The sequence below is a fragment of the Lepidothrix coronata genome, unplaced genomic scaffold (genome assembly GCF_001604755.1).
Source record: "Lepidothrix coronata isolate B3197 unplaced genomic scaffold, Lepidothrix_coronata-1.0 Scaffold28, whole genome shotgun sequence".
NCBI lineage: Eukaryota > Metazoa > Chordata > Aves > Passeriformes > Pipridae > Lepidothrix > Lepidothrix coronata.
In genome coordinates this window covers 3,398,081-3,414,765 of record NW_016690208.1, presented here as the reverse complement: position 1 = coordinate 3,414,765, position 16,685 = coordinate 3,398,081, and the positions used below count along the sequence as shown (strand labels likewise).

Sequence of the window (16,685 nt, the reverse complement as noted above, 5' to 3'; positions counted from 1 at the left end):
GGTCTCGCGAGAGGAGGGCGGGGCCGGGCCGTGAGGAAGGTGCGGCCATGGCGCAGTCTCGGGTGCTGCCCCAGAGCAAGGAGACCCTGCTGCAGTCCTACAACAAGCGCCTCAAGGACGATGTCAAGTCCATCATGGACAACTTCACCGAGATCATCAAGACGGCCAAGGTGGGCACCCCCCGGCTCCTGAGGGGAGAAGGATGGGGCTGGGTTCTGAGGCGGGGGAGAGCTGTGAGGGGAGAGCAAAGCCCGTGAGGGGACACAGACTCAGAGAATCATATTACGGGGTTGGAAGGGACTTTAAAGGTCATCCAGTCCCACCCCCTGCCATGGGCAGAGACACCTCTCCCAGGTTGCTCCAAGCCCCGTCCAACCTGGCCTTGGACACTTCCAGGGATGGGGCAGCCACAGCTTCTCTGGGCAACCTGTGCCAGGGCCTCACCACCCTCACAGGGAAGAATCTCTTCCCAATATCTAACCTAAATTCCCCCTTTTTCAATTTGTATCCATTATTCCTTGTCCTGTCACTACAATTCCTGACAAAGAGTCTCTCTCTGGCTTCCTTGTAGCCCCTTCAGATACTTGAAAGGGGCTGTGAGGTCTCCATGCAACCTTCTCTTCTCCAGGCTGAACAGCCCCAACTTTCCCAGCCTGTCTCCATAGGGGAGGTGCTCCAGTCCTGTTTCTCCTGGTTCCTCCAAGAGGGAAGAGGGTCCCTTCCCCAGGGCAGACAGCAGTCAGCCCTCCCTGGCTGCTCCTGACCATCCTGTGATGTTCCTGAACGGGGGAGAACTGCAGAAGCAAGAGGGGAGGACAGCAAAGATGATACGTGGGTGCTGTAAAGTCCAGAGGTGCCCCAGCAGTTCCAGATGTGAATTGAACTGAAATTCATCTAGAGATGTGAATTTCCCATACACATATATTTTTCACATATACATTTCACCTGTATATGAAATTCACACATATTCACATATATTCCCATATATGATGCCTTATAACATAGTAATTGTCTGTCTGGATTTTAAATATGTAAAGGTGGATATGTGTACTTTTTATTCCTTTAGATTGAGGACGAAACTCAAGTCTCTCGAGCAACCCAGGGTGAGCAAGATAACTATGAGATGCACGTCAGAGCTGCAAACATTGTGAGTAGCACTGAGCTGTTCAGGTCTGTGGGCAGCACGTCCTCCAGGTGCTGTTGGGTTCACTGGTGGATCTTAGTATCTCCCACAAGAACTGCTGCTGGGGCAGTAACTGGTATTTGGGGTGGCTGGGGAAGGCTGGGTGGCTTGTCAGCTACAGGCTTCTGTGAGAATCCCTATGTAATGTAGGAGTTTTTACTTCATCCTGCTGGAGGAGCAGCTTGGGAGATCTTGTGTTGGAGCTGGACCAAAGCCTTGTTTTGATCTGTGGTTTTTTCCCTGCCACAGGTCCGAGCTGGCGAGTCCCTGATGAAACTCGTGTCTGACCTGAAGCAGTTCTTGATCCTCAACGACTTCCCCTCTGTGAACGAAGCCATCAACCAGCGCAACCAGCAGCTGAGGAGTTTGCAGGAGGAGTGTGACAAGAAGCTGATTGCCCTGAGGGATGAGATCTCCATTGACCTGTACGAGCTAGAAGAAGAATATTACTCTTCCAGGTACAAATAGGGCAGTGGACTCTGCCTTACGACTCCAGCCCTTTTGGGGTAGTTAGTGCAGACAAGCAAGTAGAGTATAGGTGTGGAGAATGTTCCCCCCCAGCAATTTTTACTCCTGGTTTTAATTAGGTCAAATTCTTTTTCTGCAACTAAAGCAACTGCCTTTTCCTTGTAGATACCCTACAAGGTATAAATGTCCTGGTGAAGGAGATATTCACAGCATCCTAGGTCTGACAGATAATTTTCTTAGGCTTCTGTTGGAATTATTAGGAAAGGAGATGAATTTCCTTGGGGGAAATCCCTCTGAAGGAGCCTCTGGCTCTCTCCCTACAGAGACCAGCTTGTTGAGCTGGGTCCTGATATTAGATTGCACCACACCTCGGTGGTGAGTCCTTTCACAAGTGACCTGGTCACATGTTGTGCCTTCCCCCTCATAGTCCACTGTCCCCAGCTGCCTCCAGTCCTGCTGGGGTGAACATTTGAAAGGAGCAAAAAAAACTTGCTCAGTCTCATGGAATCATGAAGTATTGTGATAGGATTTTCCTAAGGAATAATGACTTATTACTGATTTGTCTGTAGGATTTTTAATATTTTTTTAAAGCCTGTTACTTAGGAAAAACAGACTTCAGAGAATTCAGACACTTTATTTTTTATTTTTTTTGGTATGCACTCCAGCACTTCTAGTTGATGATGCAGGAAATGAAAGCAGGAGGAAAAAAATGCAAACCTGGTTATTTTGGCTGCACTGTCCAAGCTAAGTGAAGTCAGTGCAATAATGCTAAGACTTTTAAACAGAAACTTAACTTTTAAAAATCTTATTTAAAATTTTAATGACCAGATTTTCTATGTTTGCCTTTTCCTTTTTTTCCTAAAAATGCTGAATGCCTATAACCCAGTTAAGTCAACTAAACCCCTAATTGGTCAATATCTTTGAAAGTAAGGCCATTTTTTATGAATAATATATATATATTTCAAAAATAAGCAGATATTAATATGACATAGCTTAGAGGCAAAAGTTTAGATTTGTTTTTCAAACTTTTTTTCAGTTTTTTGAGGGGGGATTGTCAAAGCAATCCTAGAAACATCTCAGAAATGAAGAGAGGTGGTCACAAACCCAAGCACTTGTCCAGGTGCTGATAGATCCATGACATGGGCTGCACACACATAGCAGTGAGCTGTGTCCAGAGGGATGTGGTGTGGGGTGATAGTGCCCCACATGTGCCAGATGTGCTCCCTCAGCCTGTCCCCAGGCTGCCACTGCTGTGTGTCAGTCACTTCTGGACTGAGGGGTTCTGACCGTGCTGGCACGGTCTGTTCACCTGCCTGGCACCAGGTGCCAAGTGAAGCAACCTTTCCTGACAGAACTAACAGGGAAGCACAAGTGTTGATGTACATCAGATGGATTTGCCTGTGTGCTCTTTCTTATTGGTCATGAGGTGAGGAAACCTGGCAACTCTGCAGAGCTGTGATCTGACACCTGTTGCCACGTAGCACTTGGTCATTTGCTTTTAGCACTTCCTCCCTTCCTGTGCTCTTTCCTGTCTTTTTCTGCACCAAAGAAACTGTGTCTGTGTAAATACAGAAACAGTGATTTATTCAAAATCCTTTTATAATTAGGGTACTGCAATACTTTTAATGAAACCTGATTGTTTAATGATGGCAAAAAGAGTTTCTGTTATGTCACAGTCGTGTTTCAGTGGCTGTAAATGGAACAGTCAGTTTGCCTCCAAAGGGGAATTCCATCCTGGGAGCCCTGGGGTGCATCTCAGTTTTAGGGTCAGGTGTTTGCCAGGCCTTTTATGTGCACGTGGGTGTTTTGGTGAGGCCCAAATGCAGGTCCTTGAAAATAAAACCCAGGAGATAGTTCTGAAGGAATCTTTGCTTTCCTGCCCTGTGTCCAGGTAGCTTCCTAGAGCTGTCCCTCTGCACACAGAGTGGTGGGTGCCTCAGGGGAGTAGTGAAGATCCTTCCAGGCACTGAGGAACCCTCCCAGGATAGGGAGCAGGCTGGCCAGTGCTCTGGGGCCTGTGCAGAGCTGCTCACTGACCCTGACTTTTGAGGAGTGTTACCTGAGAGGTGGAGCTTAGACTTTTAGAACTGTTCTAGCTGGGCCAGCAGGAGAAACAGTTTTGCTTCTGGCACACCTAAGATTTTGTTAGTAACTCCCCTGCCATGATGTGCTGGATGCTGTGGCCAGGATCTCCTTGGAAATCAAGGCCTGAGGTCTATGACAGAACAGGAGTTGTAGTTCTGGTTCAGTCATGAAGGTCTTTGTTAACTGAACTCAGCTTCACTGTGTGTTTAGGGCTGATCTTCCAAGGGATTTTGCAGAGGTCCCAGATATAAAACCTGTATCCACTCCCTTCTCACTTCTGCAAAGCCAGCTGGGTGATGCTGCCAGAAAAAAGCTCAGCTTGCAACTAGTGCTTTGTGTGCTTGTTCCTCAAAGTGGTAACTCCAGGTCCAGCTTGCCTTCTCTCATCCTAACCCCCAAACCTGCATTTGTGTTCCATTGCTCCCTCCTCAGAGATCACAGGAGCTGTCTCGAGTGTGGGGTTAGATCTCACGTTTCATGTTTGTGCAATTTGAACTGTCTCATATTCTACACTTAAAATTATTTCCCTAAGCATCAGTCCATACATTACAAATGTAAATAAAGCTGCAACAACAAAATCACTTGACCCATTGGGTTTGTTTTTCTCTGAATGCAAGCTGCTTTCTGCTCCAGCACTCACTTTGTCTTGGGTGTCTCTTCTGTGTGCAGCTCCTTCTTCTCTGTGGGATTCGTGTTGATTTTGTTCCAGTTTTATTCCATGTTTCTTTTTAGTTTTGGCCCTTCCACATTGTGTTTTCCTCAGAGCACAGGCAAGAATTAGCCAGTTTAAAAACACTACATTCCCACGCTGCTGGTTCATCCAGCTCTATCCTACAGTGTTGGAATCCAGCTAGCTGCTTTTAGAAGCACTATTAGCTCAGGCTCTTTGGGAAAAGGCAGGAGCTGTCACTACTTTATAATCAGGCTGAGAAGCTTCAATAGAAGACCCAAACTGTGGAGCACTTTTTTGAAAGGGCAAGGGTGCAAATAGGTTTCTTCTTTATCTAGACAGGGACAGGCCCCAAAACCATTGTAGCTTTTTTGCTGAACTGAAATATAGAGCAGGATTGATACTTTTTTTCCTCACATAGGTTGTGATCTAATTCTGAGTAAAATAATTCTGGGTGAGGTTCATGTCTCACTTGGATCAGTAGCAGAACTCCCGTATTTGGGGGTGCCAGAACATTTTCCAGGGACTTGGAGTGTCTGGATGAGAATTGAGCCTCCGTTTCAGTTTGTAGCACCAGTTCTATGTCTGAAATTGCTCCAGTCCCCACCAGGCCCATGAGGTTCAGGACCAGCCTTTCAGGGGTGCCTTAGGGAAGGCCGGTGTCACACGGCTTGTGATGAATTCGTGAACACAGACCTTACATCCAGCATTTTTTTTTGCCATTTTCTTAATGCTTTGCTTCTGTCTTGCTCCCCCCACCCTTCCTGTCCCTCCCCTCCTCTGTCACCGCACCTGCTCCCTCCTCACTGGGGTTGTTTGTTCTGGAAAGCTACAGTCTGTGTGACAGCAATGATCTCCCGCTGTGCGAAGCCTACTGGAGACAAGACTTTGCCACGCTGTCCCCCGAGAGCCTCTCGATGCCTCTGGCAGCTGCCACAGCAGAGCCGAGCGTTGCTCCCTCCCAGAGTTCGACCCCGTCGCATCCTCACGTGAACGGGCACGGGGCGGGCCCCGCCGAGCATTCCTGAAGAGGATCCGAGCGTGCTCCTCCCACCGGCCCCGCGCTGCTGGAAGTCTTCCACCTGCTGTACTACTGAGCGTCTCCTGCTGTCGGGAGAAGGCACTGGAGCTGTGCTGGCAGGTTTCTGCCCTCAGGATGGCTGCAGTGCTTCCTCCCCACCAGGACATTGCCATGAGTGTTCCTCTCCCTTAAGAGATAGAGATAAATAGACACAAAGCAGATTGTTCTAACAAACTAGAGTCAGGTTTGCTTTTACGTGATAGTTACGTGTAGAGTTCTTTAGAAGTCCAGTTTGTTTCCGTGTGAATCTCAGTAAGTACATGCTGGAGTGTTGGGAGTGGAATAACTTGAGCCAAACGTGGGGGCAGTGAGTGTTTTGGGGTTTTTACTCTGCCTCCCTAAGTTATTGACATTCTGGCTGCTTTAAAGCTCTCTCAGGATGGCATCTGACAACCTCTGGTCTAATTTAAAGAGTCTTATAGTATTTTTACGTAACAGTCTTCACTGTCAAAGTGCTTCACAAACTTGAATTCTTGATTTGGGAGGAGGATCTCAGGAGACCTTTGTGGAAGAGCAGTGTTCCCCCTGTGAAGAGGAACAGGGACCAGACTGAGGGATCTACGATGCCACTTGCTCAAAGCCACAAATAGAAGCAGCTTTAGTCGATTCCTTCTTCAGTGTTTACACAGGAATTTCTGCTAACACAGTCTGAGCTAACATGAAGCTACTGTTTATGTTGGCTTTCAGTTTTGCCTGATAAAAAGATCCTGAGATGACTGGGGTGTTGGGAGCAGTGAGGGATACTCGGTTACTCTCAGTTTCCTTCCAAAGAAACGTTTGGTGCTTGTTCTGCAGCTGTTCAGCAGCTCAGGACATCATCTGCCCTTCCCCTTTGTGGTGGCTCAAGCTGTGCAGCTGAAGGGGAGATGTCACTGCACTGGAACATGATCACCACAGCTCAGTGTCACGGGCCCTGCAGAGCCACCGGTGCATTCCAACAACCTGCTGATCTTCCCCGGCGTTCTGCTGTAATGTCTCCTTTCCTAGGATGTGAATTTTGCTATGATTTTTTGGTTTCTTTTTTCTTCCATTCCATTTATTTTTGTAATTAGGTGATTTAATAAAACTTGGCTGTTTTGTATAGTTTTTAAGGCGTGTGTTTTCAGCCACGAGGCTTTGTGGAAGTGTGACAACGTGAGTGTGCACATGGAATGGGACAAGTGTTCCCCCGCGGGCTGGGAAGAAAACCCTGCTCCGTGCAGGCGTTCCCGTTTGGGGGCTGCAGAAACCATCACTAAACCCGACCGTGCTCTGGGGGCCTCAACCCGTGCACTTGTGTGTCCTCCAACCCAAGTAAGGGTTTGGGAGCTCCACATCTGAGGTTAGGGGCGAAGCGCAGGCAGCCTGCGGGACCTCCGGGGTGATGCTGGAAGGACGAGGCCTGAGTCCAGGAGAGGCCCAAGCACGCCCGGTGTGGCGGAGGGACCCCGAGGCTCCGCGGAGCCCTCGGTCCTGGCGGTGCCCGGCGGTGCCCGCGGCAATTCCAGCGGAGGCGGCTCCAGCCCCGGCCGCTGCCGCCGCTCCCAGCGCGCCCGGCGCTGCCGTCACTTCCCGGCCGGCGCGCTTCCATCCATCACTTCCTGCGGGGATCCACGAGGAGGGGGCAGCGCCTCTGGGACCCGGCAACGAGCTGGCAGGGCCACCCCGCGGCCACAATGGCCAGCCTGGCCGCCCAGGACTCCTACTTGCAGGGCTTGGCCAGGAGGGTCAGCGCGCAGCACCCCCCGGAGTCGCGGAAGAGGAAATTTGGTAATGGAGCTGTAACCCTTCGGCTTCTGCCCTCTCCGGCAGCTTTGTGGGAGTCTGGGCGCGACAGCCTAATGGCCACGGGGTGCTTGGCCCCCGGGCAGTGGCTTTGTGCCCTTTTGTAAGAATAAAACAATCTCTGCTGAAACTCGTTGAGCACGTTGCACTGGGAGCTCTGGAAATCGGCGCTCTCCATTCATTGTGGTGATGGATGTGGGAGAGCTGGGCTTATACTGAAGTGTGCAAGCATGTTTGGTCTATTTAAATAAATCCTAAAATGTGTGATTTTTGAACATTACGATATGCCATTGCAATGCTGAAACTTTAATCTTCAGTAATAGCTGAATCTTATGAGTGAGAAAGTAGCATTGTCCTGTTTTGTGTGATTTGTTTTTGCCTTCTAGTGCCTAAGCCAGGCCAGCCCGAGGATGCTGGCAGACAGCCCAAGAAACAGAAGAGAAAGAAACTGAGGAAGCAAGCTGAGAAGAAGAATGCACCTTCAGTCAAACAAGTGGTTTCTAACACCAGTAAATCTACTCCAGGACAGAAAGCAGCCCCTCAAACCAGCAAATCCTCTCCACAGGGTGTTACACAGAATAGGAATGAGAGTTTGGCCACAGGTAAGAATTCCAGCATTGCCATGATCTGTTTAAAGTGACCTGGGCTGAGGTGGCTGCTTTTCAGTTGCTTCACACATGTCTAGTTTGGAAAGCCTTGAAGAAATTCAGCTGAATTGAGAACATCTTAACTTATTCCACGTGCCCTGAAAGCTTTTGCCTATGGACACAAATTTGTGCCATCACCACTGGGTGGCTCTCTAGAAACGGTGTTTAAACTGAAATGCAGACTTTTTAATGTATTTGTGTAACTTTGGGAATTATGCATGGATACAATCCCTGTCCTGCCAGGTCAGTTTTCTATTAGGACTCTGAAAAGCCAGATCACAGAGAAAAGATGTCCTGAGCGTCTCTGTTTCCACAAGCTTGGTACTTGCCAGGCAGCCCCAGGGCATGCCAGGCCACTTGCTGGCAGTGTTGAATGATAATATGGATGGAAAAGGGAGAATTCTAAAGAAACCAATGAAATAGAAACTCTTGGTTTGTTCAGATTTTCCGTTCCATTCACAGCATCTCAAGAGTTCCCGGAGCTTTTCCCACAGCCATAGAAAGTGCTTCTGTTTAGCTGGTGCTGTCTTTTAAGTAGTTTTATTTTCTTCCTCTCATTTTCAGGGAGTAAAAGTGAACTGAGTTCCCCTTCTGTTTCTGCAATCAATCTCTTGCGTCAGAGACTGCACGAGAAGATTAAAAAAGCTTCTGGACAAGTAGGAGAACTTTTAATATGTATTTCTGCACTATAAATTCTCCTCAGCCTCCCAGGGGATGTGGGGAGAGGATCTCACAAGGCTCAGGGTTGGAGCTGTTTCTGTCTCCTAAGGAATTGCCAGTAGGTATTGCTGAGAGACCTCTGTGTGTTCTGTGGAAAAAACACATGAGAAGAGGTGGGGCCAGGCTTGGAGGAGAACATGCCTCTGGTGATTTTCAGGAAAAAGCAAAGCACTGAAGGGGAACAGCTACAGGCTGTTGGGAGAGAGTGAAGGGTTTGAAATGCCTGTGCTGTGTTTAGTGTCTCTAACAGCTGAGCTCCTTGTCACAGTTGGTGTGCTTCTTAGGGGAAGTTTGAAATCAGGACAGCCCACTTTCAACTCTGCTTTTATCCCTTTAGGGCTCATTCATGTCCATTCTTCTTCTTAGGATAATGCCAAAGAATTAACCCCTGCAGTCCTGGAGAAGAGGCAGCGAAGGAAATATGAGAGAGAGAGAAAGAAGCGCCGAAGAAAGGAGTTGAAGATGAAGGCAAAAATGGAGAAGAAAGAAACTAAGGAGGTACCAGTAGAGCCAGAAAACAAAAAGGAGGAGAGCAGAGCTGAGATTGTCTTTAACAGAGTTGAAGTCCATGAAGAAAACGAGCTGAACAAGATCCAGAAGAAGAAGGAGAAGAGGAAAGCAGTGAAAGGCAATATCACTCCTCTGACGGGCAGGAACTACAAGCAGCTGCTGAGCAGGCTGGAGACGAGGAAGAATAAGCTGGAGGAACTCAAGGATAAGGATGAGAAGAAAGCTCGGGAGCTGGAGACCAAGATAAAATGGACAAATGCTCTCTATAAGGCGGAAGGTGTGAAGATCCGTGACAACGAGGAGCGGCTGAAAGAAGCTCTGAAGCGCAAGGAGAAGCGCAAAGCACAGCGCAAAAGGCAGTGGGAGCAGCGGACAATAAGGGTGGTGGAAAAGATGCAGCAGCGGCAGGACAAGCGGCAGAAGAACATCCAGAAGAAGAAGAAGGAGAGGATGGAGAAGAAGAAAGCCAGGGCCAGGAAGAAAGGCCGGATTCTGCCAGAGGACTTGAAAAAAGCTGGGTTAACGTGAGAGGGAGGCAGCTGGTCCTGGCAGCCCAGATTCCAGGGCGGACTGTCCCTCTTGTGTGCCACTGTCCTGGGGGAGGCAGTGCCTGGGGACATCAGGCTGTGGGGCAGGCACTGCCACGGCTTCCCAGCTTCATCACAGGGAAAAAAAAACCATGTGTGTTTGTTAATAAAGTTTTCTATCCCAAGGAAACACCTTCTGGCTGGTTAATAATAAGAATTATTATTACTTTCCTAAAGAGGAAATGCTGGTTGCTGTCACTCCTGATGTGCTGTAGGGTGTGTCCCTCGTGCCGTGGGTGCCACCAAGGGAACCCCTGGGATCGATGGGATTCAGAGGGGCAAAAATAAAGGAAAAGGAGTGCATAGAGCAAACAAGATGCTTGTGGTTTGTATGGATTAGGAGCTGCCTTGAGGTTTTCATGTTTGGGTGAAATACCTTTTTAGCAGCTTTGTAATCATTCATTTCATACTTGGGACCTCTAAGAAATTCCAGCAAGAGCCCGAGTGCAATATGAGTTTGAGATGCAGGCTTTGTTCTCAAGAGAAGGCAGTTCTTTCCTTTTGGGAGCTAATGAAAGGGAGAGGAAGATCTTGCATCTTTAGCAAAATTTAAATATTGCTGATAGTTTGATTTCAGAAGCCTTTAAAAGGAACACAGAGAATTGTTCATATAGTTCTATTGTCAAAGGCAGAAAATAAGTAGCCTCTGCACAATCTTCTGACACAAGGGAGCAGCAGCTGGATTTAGGTAAAGTAAAACTATTTCATCACTATCAACTTTATGCAGAAATACAGGTGTAAACTTGAGCAGCTGTTTGCCCAGGTCAAGGGAGAAAGTACAGCTCAGCTGCTGCAATTCAGCGTGGAGGAGATTGGTGGGAACAGTCCGGAAGACAAAGCCACTGCTCTGAGAGGAGTCAAATCTTGCAGGTGTCCTGATCCTGGCTGGTGTAACCTGAAGTTTGTTCTAAGGTCAGTGATGTTACAGACTGAGCCCAACAGAATTTTCTCTTAGCAGCATTGAAATAAGTTTTTTTTTTTTTTGCCTTATCAATAAAGCTCCGACAAATGTGCTGGGAGCGAAACGCAGGCTGGGCAGTGCTTCCCAGCTGGATCCCTGCCAGAGTACAGTTAACGCCTGGTGGTGCACCTGTAATATGAGACTCTGAAAAGTGAGAAACCCAAGCAGTGGATTTGTGCCGAGGTCCGTGTTCAAGCCTCAGGTGTGACTGAACACGCCTGTGTCACGGGAGCCAAAGGCAGCTTGTTTAATACCAAAGTCCAGCAAGGAAACCTCTTCCTCGGCAAAGATGGAGCCCTTCCCGTGGATATCTTCTCTTTCTCCACGTTCTGGACGACGCTGCACTCACAGCTCGCCACTTCAGTTCTAGGAATCTGAAATACAGGTTTGGAAATCTGAAATAGTCGATCTGCAAAGAACATTTTGCACGGAGTGGTCTACAAGTGAGGTATTTATCTGCAGTCCAGAATGCTTTCCAAGGCAGGGCTTGAAGATAAAGTAGTGCTTTGTTCTGGGAGGTCAAGTAAGTTCATTTGGGAGTAACAGAGCTACTTTCAACCATATCCACTTTAAAAGAACTCTCTGAACAAATTTGAGGAACCTGAGTAACTATTAAAAATGCTTTAGCTGTGTTTTGTTTTTAACTGGAGATTCTGTTATCAGCTGCAACCACATCCATTTCATTTTTATTTGCATTCATGGTGAACTCTGGGGCTGTAAATCAGTTGAGGTAAATGTCAGCGAGATGGTTTTAGATGCAGGAAGATGTTCCAGTCTCATCTGGCTCCAGCATTTTTGCAGGTTTGTAACACAGAAACTGAGGCAAAGGGAGAAGACATCAGCTCTGCTCCTAATGATGCAATAACTCAAAATACATGGGTTACTTGTCCTCATATAGGAGTGTATGAACTGTGACAGCATTTCAGTTTTGTGGGACAATCCAGCTTTACTTAATATTGGTGAGGGCTCAGAAAGAGAATTTGGGCTGTTTTGGCACCAGATTTCAGGAGAATGGGCTGATTAGAGAGAGTCCAGTCAGAACTGACAGATCCTGGATCTTGCAGTTAGGAGACTACAAAGAAAGATTGAAGGAGCTCACAGAGCAGAAGAGGGAAGGAAACATCAGAGCCTTCAGGTATGGGAAGGGGGGTCTGCAGGTGTGTGATCACTGCCATAAACAGGCACAGACCTAAACTGCAGTGAGTGAGATCCTGGTTGGAATTTGGAAGCCTGCTGCTGAGAAGGGCAGGACAGCACCAGCACCTGCCCTGTGTCTGACCAGCTCTCAAAGAATGGTTGAAAAAACAACTGTTTGAAGCTGGGGAAACCATGGAATAACAGCTAGAAGGGGAAGGCTGTTTGCACATCATTCTACTTCTGTGGATCTGCAGCATTTTTAGGCAAGAATCCAGAACTGCTCAGCAGGAATCCATGAAGGCTTTAACTGGTGGAAGGCCTTAAGATATTTAATTAATTAATTAATTATTATTTTTTAATAGGATTTTGCGATGCTTCTTGGCAAAAGATAATTAGATTGCCTGACAGGAGAGTGAGGAAGAAGCACCAGAGAGGATTTCTGTACAGCATAGTAAAGCAAATTAAAGAACTTCTGCCATTTTTCTTTTTATGAGCAGAGAAATTATAGCAGGAAAATCACCTCTGCCTTTTCAGATCCACTGGCACTGGTTTATGCCTTACCAAGGGCCAGGACAGTAATGATTTCTGTGGTTACTTCAGCATCCTCCAAGAAGCACCATATACCACTTACTCCCACTGACATAAATGCTACTGACTCTATAAATAGAAGCCTGACAAACAGCTTTTTTCTTTCCCCCCAGGTTCCAATCACAGAGGAAAGTGTTTTCCTCTAACTGGAGCCTGCTTTTGGTCCTTCCAGCCAGCCTGGAAAGCCCCACAGGATGCTGCGAATGGGTGCCAAGCCTTATCCTCAGCTCCCTATTTCTGTCCCCTCTGAAGGTAATAATGAATGTAATGGCAATTAATGTGCTTGTAACAAGCCCCTTTGGAGGACCCCTGCAAAGGCTTTGTGTGTTTGTCACACATGCTTCACACTGTGGGCACCTTTGCTTCCCTGTGAACAGAAAAGGGATTGATTTGAGCTTTTAAGGTAAGACAGCTGAGCTTGGGGAAGTTAATTTTTATGGCTGTTAAAAAGGAAATAATTTCTCTGACTTGCAGAGAAATATTACCCAACATACGTTAGGATTGTGTAATGTTTATTTGCTGGTATCACACCTCAATTTACCTTTCTTACTCCTTTGCAGGGAGTGTCTCTGGCAGCTATTTTCTGTGAAAGGTGGGGTTTATCAGCTCAGGTGATAACTGTATTGGCTCTCTGATGGGACTGGAGCGGGTGAGTTGATTACATTGCAAAGGGTGTGTGCCTCAGCTGAAAAAATGGAATCTACAGAAATTGTAATCAAATCAGAAAGGCCCCTCATGCACTACACCTGGGGTTAGAGAGGTTTATCAGACAGTTCACAGGTGCTGCCTCAGTGACTAAATGTCCTGGTTCTTACAGTCTGGCTCCTTCTGTGCTCCTGATTTCAGAAAGACTGAAACAGAAAGTGCTTGAAAAGCTTCATCCTCCTCTGAGAACATAATTGATTCCTCTCAGATACTTACAGCCAACCCCCCTTGCTTTTCTATCTCTGCAGATTGAAAATGGTGGAAGCCAGAAGTTGCCCTTCCTTCTACTCTTTCCTGATTTCCAGGAAAGTGGTGGGATCTCTTGTCTGTCTGATTGTTGTTACTGCAGTTATCTGGTAAGCATTTGCTGGCCAGCCTGGGCATATTTAAAACCCCCTGTCTATATGCTGTGGTAAAACACCCAGGGGCAGAAAAACACAGGCTGTGCATTTTGTGGGAAGTCCCTGTTAGAGCTGTAAGAAAGAACAGCAATTTGTATAATAGATGAAGGAGCACTACTAGGGAGAGAAAGCTCCAAGGGAGAGAGCAAAAAGAGCAATTGTGTCTCAATCGGGATGGTACTGACACACAAACAAATGCTTAGGTACAGAATATTCCAGCTACATTTCAGTTCAGGCCTTAACAGAGGTGATTATCTGTCTCTTCAAACAGTCCAAACTCATTCCAGTGTCACCAGGGACAGCTTTGTAGCTGTCAAGCATTGCAGCTTTCAAACACTGGGGATTTTGTAACTTTGAGTATTCTGATGACTGTGACTTATGGATTCTCTTGAGCAAACTCAAATATTGTTTGAAGGGAATCTGAGATCAGGCATTTCTATGAATTATTAAATTATTGATTATAAATTATTACTCATGATCCCATATTTCTCATGTTTCAATTTGCTGCATTTTCACCTTGTGTGTAGTTACATTTATGCCTTAACAGCAGCATATTATGTTAAAATTTAAACACACCAGATCCTACACTATTAATTAAAGTAGATATGGAGCTGGCTAAAGCTACCTTTCAAAATCTGTGCCAGAGCCCCAGATCATCTTGGAAAATCCTAGGAATATTTCCTTCAACATTACCTCTTAAAATGTTTCTCTGCTCTCCCAGGATTACAGCTGGGAGTGGAAAAGTGCACTACCTTCCCTACTACCTTCCTTGCCCTGAGATCTTGTAAGTACCCTGGTTTGTGTGCACTGAGTAACACAGATCACAGGTTCCTCACTGACAGCACACGCAGTGATTAACAAGTCACTTGTTCCTTATTTTATGAATCTATAATGAGTCACTGTCTTAGAACAGAAAGGTAACAATGCAACCTGTGCTGTTTGGACCTGCCTGCCCCACAGGACAGCTCTGGATTTGCACAGCCTGAGTGAGGCTTTGTTTGTGGTGGGTTACAGGGACCAGGAGTAACAGGTTAATGTCCCTTACCAAGACCTACTGTTCTTGTAAAAACAAAACCGTGCAAATAGAAAAGATGATGTTTTACAGAGGCATTCCTGGTTATTTCAAGCCACAATAAACCATTGTGTCCAGTCAGATGCTTATTTCTCTGGATGCTGTTGGCAGTGTGATGTATTTCAGACAGTTCAGCCCTCCAGGTGACCAGGAACAGCTATTTGGGAAGTGGAGCACACACATGACCAGCACTGACAGTCCCCAACGTGCCTGTGCTTCCCTGGATTTTGAGCCCTAAACCCTGATTTACCCACAGGCTCGGATTGCTGCCAGTATCTCTCTGCCCCTGTTGTGTTTTGTGTTCTGTTCCAAAACTGTCACTTGTCTGGCAGCCCTGGAAGGTGTGTACAGGTGATGCCTAACCCTGCAGTGTGCACGGCAGCTGGAGCTGCACTTGGACAGCTGTCAGTGCAGCAGCAGGTCCTGAAGCTGGTTTATATTTTAGGAAAGCATAACAAGCCCTTTCTTTTTCCACCCCATCATGCAGCTCCATAAAACTCCAATATACAGAAGAGAAGCTAATCCAGCTTTTCCCCCAGTAAGTACTGGCTTTTTATCTCCCGACCTTTAAACTGCTGTTCCTCTCTTCCAGGCATATTCATGTATTATTCAGTGGATATTTCTTCCTTTTTACAGATTATTTTATCAGCAGCCAAGAGTGCTGGCGCCAAAGTAAGTTTCTTTGTTTGAACTTTATTTCTTCTGACTTTGGTTTGGGCACTGTGCAGCACTCACAGTTCCAAAGTCCTGGGACAAGCTGAAAAGGACCTTGTTCCATGAGAATCCAAACCATATGGGTGTGTGCTGCTGTAACATTGAGTTTAGTCACTTGTTAACACACTTCCTGTTAATTCCCAATTAATACCTTAGCACACACACACACAGTCTGTGTGGTTGCTGCCAGGAACTCTTTTTTTGAGGTGGGAGATCTGTAATAGGGAGATCTGGAGCTGTGTAACCAGCTGTGGGAGAGCTTTGAACCCATTTCAGGGCAAAATCAAGCAGGTGCTTTGTTTGACCTTCAGCAGTGGCTTCAGCTTAAACAAATTTCTATGAGATGCAGTCAAATCAGTGAGTTTAAGCAGACAGAGAAGGTTTGGGGCAGCAGCTCTAAGAAGTGGCTTAGACAAACTCTCTCTGCAGCTCAGGTTGTTACAGCCTCCTTTGGGCTCACTCTTATCTCGAACAGTTCACCTTCAGCAGCCACATTCTTTTGTATGTTAACAAACACACACCCTGTTGGTACATACATATATATATTTTTTTCCCCCTTGATGTTTCAACAGGATATGCTTGGCCTGAATATTTATCCCTTCCATACTGGAATAAATTTATGTGATAAATCAGCTAGTATGTACTGGACTAAATGAGGAGAGAATCTTGTAGCTTTTAGTGCTCTGTGCCTTCTGGAGGCTATTCAGCACTGAGAGGAGGGATACCATGGCCATGAGTCACTGGGAAACCCAGGGCAGCCCTTAAAATTTAAAAAGCTCTGCTTAGAGAAGCGAACATGCAGTTTTCCTTCTCTCTCTTCACCCCCCCCCCATCCAAAAAAAGATAATTAACCCATAAGGAGAACAGGTTAGTTATTACATTTTCTCCAACCCAAATTCTTCTTCCTGTATAATTTAATCTTTTAATCACAGTCATTGCTACAGGAAGGAGTCAAATTGTTATTCTAGTACCCTCTCAGACTGAAAGAATGAGATCTGGGTTGGGAGATCTAATTAGATCTGCTGCCTGAGCCAGCAAGCTGCTCCCCACAGCTCCCTTGGTTTGGTTCTGGTGCTGTTATTGCTTTGGGAGTGTGTCAGATGGGAGACTGGCAGCCTCCACGTGTGGCCACGTGCCTTGGGTGACAAATTTCATTAGCAGAGGGCTACAGCTCATGGTCTGGGGCGAACGGGAGCAGGCTGGGGTAAATTGCACGTCATAATGACATCTCGTTTTAAAATCAAAAAGGTAAGAACAAAACACTGAAAGCAAAGCAGCGAGTTGAAACAGCCTTGCATTGCTGTAATAGGGCATAATCAGACTCTGCTGCATGTGTATTCAGTATTTCCACGACCCTCACAGGAGATTAAGGATTCTTCCTAACTCTGTTAC

General features: G+C 46.6%; 3 protein-coding genes across 8 annotated transcripts in view; all 3 read left to right on the top strand.

Moving 5' to 3' along the window:
* The first annotated feature begins 3 nt into the window (after positions 1-3).
* On the top strand, positions 4-6,570 carry MED22 (mediator complex subunit 22). 2 transcript variants are annotated; one of them, XM_017809994.1, is made up of 4 exons: positions 4-170; positions 1,067-1,147; positions 1,433-1,641; positions 5,242-6,570. In XM_017809994.1, exons 1-4 carry the CDS (start codon positions 48-50, stop codon positions 5,432-5,434), a joined length of 606 nt encoding a protein of 201 aa, XP_017665483.1. In that variant the 5' UTR covers positions 4-47; the 3' UTR covers positions 5,435-6,570. The 2 variants fall into 2 exon arrangements, with proteins under 2 accessions (XP_017665483.1, XP_017665482.1); XM_017809993.1 differs by having other exon boundaries at positions 5,236-6,570.
* Positions 6,571-7,077: 507 nt separating this feature from the next.
* On the top strand, positions 7,078-9,857 carry SURF6 (surfeit 6). Of its 2 annotated transcripts, XM_017809990.1 has the most exons (5): positions 7,078-7,236; positions 7,638-7,853; positions 8,463-8,554; positions 8,985-9,672; positions 9,738-9,857. In XM_017809990.1, exons 1-4 carry the CDS (start codon positions 7,143-7,145, stop codon positions 9,654-9,656), a joined length of 1,074 nt encoding a protein of 357 aa, XP_017665479.1. In that variant the 5' UTR covers positions 7,078-7,142; the 3' UTR covers positions 9,657-9,672; positions 9,738-9,857. The 2 variants fall into 2 exon arrangements, with proteins under 2 accessions (XP_017665479.1, XP_017665478.1); XM_017809989.1 differs by having other exon boundaries at positions 8,985-9,839.
* Positions 9,858-10,716: 859 nt separating this feature from the next.
* The window catches only part of GBGT1 (globoside alpha-1,3-N-acetylgalactosaminyltransferase 1), a 9,047-nt gene continuing 3,078 nt past the window's right edge, over positions 10,717-16,685 (top strand). The window contains exons 1-5 of one of the 4 annotated variants that reach the window (XM_017809905.1): positions 10,717-11,061; positions 13,355-13,462; positions 14,229-14,291; positions 15,067-15,117; positions 15,216-15,251. In XM_017809905.1, the coding sequence (XP_017665394.1) occupies positions 13,362-13,462; positions 14,229-14,291; positions 15,067-15,117; positions 15,216-15,251 (251 nt within the window). In that variant the 5' untranslated portion in view covers positions 10,717-11,061; positions 13,355-13,361. Of the gene's footprint in view, positions 11,125-13,021; positions 13,051-13,354; positions 13,463-14,228; positions 14,292-15,066; positions 15,118-15,215; positions 15,252-16,685 lie in introns of those variants that run through there. The other 3 variants (XM_017809904.1, XM_017809906.1, XM_017809907.1) reach the window with 3 other exon arrangements.